The sequence below is a fragment of the Pithys albifrons genome, chromosome 25, assembly GCF_047495875.1.
Source record: "Pithys albifrons albifrons isolate INPA30051 chromosome 25, PitAlb_v1, whole genome shotgun sequence".
NCBI classification, from domain to species: Eukaryota; Metazoa; Chordata; class Aves; order Passeriformes; family Thamnophilidae; genus Pithys; species Pithys albifrons.
This window is the reverse complement of record NC_092482.1, coordinates 6,339,124-6,344,116: the sequence shown is the minus strand read 5'-3', so window position 1 is coordinate 6,344,116 and position 4,993 is coordinate 6,339,124. Positions and strand designations below refer to the sequence as shown.

The window sequence follows — 4,993 nt, the reverse complement described above, 5'->3', positions numbered from 1 at the left end:
AGACACCAGTGACAAAGCAATCAAAAAGGCCAAACGATGAGTCCGGACTGAACAACAAAGGTCTTGGCCATTGTTTTCAGAAGGACTGAGCATATGACTCTCTTCCTGCAAAGGGTGTCAGCTCTCTGGATGGTGCCAGCCTGGACTTTTTGAAGACATGACCTTTGCCTCTCTTTCCCGTCCTTTCTCCTTTTCTCCCTTTTTCCTGTATTATTTCCTGTTTCTGTCTGTCTTGATGCTCACCAAAAGCAGACTAGAATGGACTTGCCTCACTCTTCCTGTGTGCGGAACTGTCTTCTTACTGCCCATGGGGATCTCTTTCCTGTAGCCTCTTCTTAGTGACATCTGGTTTCTTTCCTTAGACTCATTAACCTCTGCTGATTTACGGTTTCTGGCTTTTGTTGTCATTTCCTCTCCAGACCCTCTCTAAGCCTTCCTGGGAGAAAGGAGATGCACTGGGAAGAAGCAGCCTCTTTCTTGTTCCCAAGGACTTCATTCTCCCCTGGGTGATCAGCAGTTCCCCTGACACACAGGACAGTCCCCCTTGCTGCAGATGGACATGTGCTGGAGAAACATGCAGATACAGAAGATGGTCAAGAGGGAGAAATCACCCTGGCTTGAGCCCAGAGCCTCCTCCTCACCTTCCCACCCATCTCCGGGAGAAGGGGCCATGGCATGGATCCTAGGATAGCTCAAGCAAGTCCCCTGATCTTCCATCACAGCCATGCAGTGCCCAGGCAGCCTCAGATGTTCACTGTACACATTTGCAGGACTGAGGTGCTTTGCAGAGGGCACATCCCCCACTGCCATCACACTTCCAGGACAGGCAAAGTTATTCCCATGGACTGCAAGGATGACACAGACAAGTAACTGCCAGTTCCTGCCACTGGTACCATAGAGAGAGCACGGATGAGAATGGCCCTCGCTCTCTCTTTGCAGCATTTGGCAACTGCAAACCCATCCTGGGAGTCAAAGGAGGAAGAAGATTTCCATGGCAGAAACTCTCTCATCAACTTGTCTTTTTCCCTGAGGCCACAACACCAGCCCCTCACAGAAAGACAAACTTCATTCACAGATCTCTGGCTGCATAGGGAAAATTAGGGATGTCAGGGGAGAACTGAGGCCACTTTCCCCAGAGCTCAACTTTGCACAGAAGGGTCTCCTGCCCGCATGCCAAGACAAGAGAACTCTTCCATGCCCCTTCTCCCATATCCCACCACTCCTGAAGCCTGTAGCTTATGGGGAACAGCCTTTGGTGCCTCAACCTCAGAAACTTGGGACTACAAATACAGCTGAGATCTTCTGAAAGGGCTATCTGGAAACATGCAGAGTGGATGGGCTGGAAAATACAGGCAGAGAAGGATGGATGGTTGGAACAAGAAAAGCATGTGGAAGGGATATGAGACAACTGAGGGAGCAGGTGTTTCTTCTCTGTCATCTCTTTTGACGTGAGATGTTTGCTAACAGAGTCAGAAGGAGTTGAAGAAAGCAGATCAGGAGCAGAGCAGCTCCCTTTTACAGCTCTTCTCTGACACTGGCCTTCAGGGTCTCCTTGTTCAGTCAAAGCTGTGGCCGGAGGTTGGTGTGCTTAGCTCTGCCCATGGCTGGAAAGCTGCCACGAGTTCTAAGGTCCACAAGCACAAAAATCTAATGGCATCATTTCCCACTGTCCTCTGAGGGGAACATGAGAGGGAGAAAGAGATTTGCTCCTGCTGGCACACACAGAAAACAAAAAAGCATGTAAATGAAAAACACTAAAGGTGCTTCTAATTAGCATAGTTGGTGTAAAAGAACAGAGACCTTGACTGGCTTCCAGACCCACCCAGCTGCTTTCTCACCCTCTCTCCTGTGTGGGACAGGAGAAAGTAACATGAGAAAGGTTGTGGGTAGAGGTGAAGACAGTGGGATTACTCACCATTACCATCACAGGCAAAACCAGGCTTGACATGGAGAACACTCATTCTACATATTAAGAATAAAACATAGTGCTGGAGAGTGAGAAATAGGATGAAAAAAAAAGCTAAAATACCTTCACTCCATCCCCACCTGGGACACACAGATTCAACTCCTCTCCATTCCTGGTTCCCCTACTTCCTCCACCCTTAGGCAGCACAGTGGCATGCAGAATGCCGGGTTGCAATCAGTAGGCAATGGGATCTTCCTGTGCAAAAAGGGTCTTCACTGCATCTGCACAAGAAAATGTAGCACGATTTTGGCAGTTTTTCCTAAAACACATGTGTCTGTCCCAAGACTGTGTTTTTTGTATGGACATGAAAAACCTGAAATTCAGAGGAGTTTGACTCAAAGCTGTTTGATTCCCCCTGAGAATGCATCCTACATCTCACCCAAGAGCAAAACAGGAACCTGGTGCTTTCATTCCAATACACACTCGGAGGAAGGTCTCAGCCTTTGCCCCACTCAGCACCAAGTGGATGAGCTGTGGAAGTGCATCTGGCATTAGCCAGCACATGAGGAGCCTGTGTCCCATCCCAGGCACCAGCAACAGTCCAGCATCAGGGATTCATTCAGAGATCACAGCCTGCAAAGGTGGGCAGAATTTCTTGGGCTTTCTCCCTGCACATAAAGCAGGAAATGCAAGGTGCAGGACACAGAGGCTGCATTTCCATTCTCTGGACACCTGTCTGCAGAGTTGAAGGCAGCACTCTTCAGCTCTAGATGGGCTTCTGCCGGCAAGGACAACCAGCTGCTCTGTGGTGCTTAGGAACACACCAGGACAGTTATCCCAGTCACAACTTTCACATGCTCCCATGATGAGGGTCCCACAAATCCCGACTGACAGACATGTGTTCGTGCATGTCTGCACAGAGAAGGAAAAATCTGTAAGCTCTTATAAGGCAAAGGAACATCACCAACTGAGGACTCTGCTGAGGAGACGCTGGGGTGTCTCCTCACATGGCAATACTGGGGCATCCAGGCAAGAAGCACAAGAGGGATGCTCATTTCCTGACAAATTTGCCACAAACAAAACCACAGGAATGACCCAGATTAACATCATCTGCCAGCACAGGATACCACCAGCCCTTGATCTGAGCCTTCTGCCTTTGCTGACTTCTTTCTTCCCCGGAAATCACTGCGACTCTCATCCCAGCACTTAGAGAAGCTCTTCTATAGGGAAGGCATATAGAATTAGCCAGGAAATGAAAAGGCAGCAGTGCAGGAAACCAGGACACAGCCCCTACCATTACCTGGGATGGTTCATATTTGACATGAGCTGTCAGAAAATTATGCCTTCCACAAAGGATGCCTGTGGGTCTGAGGCAGTGCAGGACTGCTATAAAAGGCAGCCCAAGTCTCTGCTCTCTCATCCGCTTTTCTCAGCTCCTTCTTCCTGGAAATCAGGTAAGTGGAAACCTCTTCTCATCCTGCTGCAACACCATGTCTTTCCTTGCTGAATGTCCCAGATGGTATAGGCTGACCTATCCTAGGAGTGGGGGCTGCTTCTCCTGGGAGAGGGAAGGAGAGAAAGGCTTGGATCTGGTTGAGGTGTCTCCTGGGGCTTGGAGCTGGGCAGTGAAATGTGGGCCAGGAGGTGCCTTGGCTTGTAGGCTCGTTGGGTGCAGTGCTGCTTCTCATGTGCCTGTGCTTTGTGCTTCTCCCTGGCCTCTCTCCCAGGTGTCCCTGTGATCCAGAGACATGTCCTGCTGCCAGCCCTGCAACCCTTGCTGCCAGCCCTGTGGCCCGACCCCGCTGGCCAACAGCTGCAATGAGTGCTGTGTCAGGCAGTGCCAGAGCTCCACTGTTGCCATCCAGCCCTCTGCTGTGGTAGTGACCCTGCCCGGCCCCATCCTCAGCTCCTTCCCTCAGAACACCGTGGTGGGATCCTCCACCTCCGCTGCCGTTGGCAGCATCCTCAGCTGTGGCGGAGTGCCCGTCAACTCCGGGGGCTTTGACCTCTCCTGCATCACCAGGTGCTATGGTGGCAGATGCCCCCCCTGCTAAAGCCTCTGGAAACATCATTTGACAACAACCTGCAAGACCTCTGATTGTGGTGCTGGACTGAAAACAGAACTTTGGGACACTGCATTTAGGTCTTTGAACCATAGTTTCCTTCTTTGACTCCTCTCTCTCTCTCTGCCCTTTTCTGCTCCCACGTCCCAAGGCCAGCAGTGGGGACCTGTTGCCCTTCCTCTCTCAGCAGGGTGGGCCAAAGAACACCATAGAGGCATCCATTTAGTGACTGCTCCTGGTGCTCTCTGTGCGCTGCCTCCTTTTCTTCCTTAGGTTTATTAAAATTGTGCTGCATTCAAGCCTCAGCCTCTGAGTCATCTGTTGTTCTGGGGCAACTCTTCCAGTGTGCTCAGGGATAAAGGTGGACAAAGCAATGTGTGGAACCTCCTGCAGTGGACTTTACTTTTTACCCTTTCCTTTGACACTGATGAATACAACCCTGGCTACTCCACAGCCAACAGCCCTCTGGGAGACCCTGGCTCCAAAGTGTTTTGGGAGTGGAGATGGGAAACAGCAATGCCTGGGAACAGTCCACAATCTCATCTCTTCCTCTCCATCTTTCATTACCCAGCCTAGAGTCTGTGACCAGGACATCTGGGAACAAAGATGAGATCCATACCCCATACACTCCTTCAGCACCTGGCAGGGCCCAGCTGCTGTCCAGATGTGCAAGGCTGAGGTAATTCAGAATTTAGAACTGGTATCAATCACACTCAATCTATGCAGTGGACTATCCATCCTTGTGAACCCAACACCTCCTAAATGCTCTCTTGGCTTGGGTCAGGGGTTCATATTCCCTTTGAAAATGACTTTTGGCTTCACTATTAGTGCAACATTCACATATACTTTTTACTTGTAATATAGAATACTGTGACTCTTGTTCATGAGAGTGGTGTAATGGAGCAGTTTGCAGATGGTGTAGTTTTGATTAAAGGACATCACTGTTTGGATTATGAACTCAGAGGTAGTCGAGAAAAAAGGGAAAAATGACTGTCAGAGCCTGCAGGGAACATAAAGGATTTCC

The 4,993-nt window shown here is 49.9% G+C and overlaps 1 protein-coding gene across 1 annotated transcript; it reads left to right on the top strand.

Annotated features, from left to right (window-relative positions):
• The first annotated feature begins 3,654 nt into the window (after positions 1–3,654).
• On the top strand, positions 3,655–3,960 carry LOC139682570 (feather keratin Cos1-2-like). The gene has a single exon (XM_071577028.1). The coding sequence runs from the start codon at positions 3,655–3,657 to the stop codon at positions 3,958–3,960; it is 306 nt and encodes a 101-aa protein (XP_071433129.1).
• Positions 3,961–4,993: the final 1,033 nt, after the last annotated feature.

Excerpts from the sequence above, each read along its gene's own strand:
- LOC139682570 (XM_071577028.1), top strand. The coding sequence starts at position 3,655 with ATGTCCTGCTGCCAGCCCTGCAACCCTTGCTGCCAGCCCTGTGGCCCG.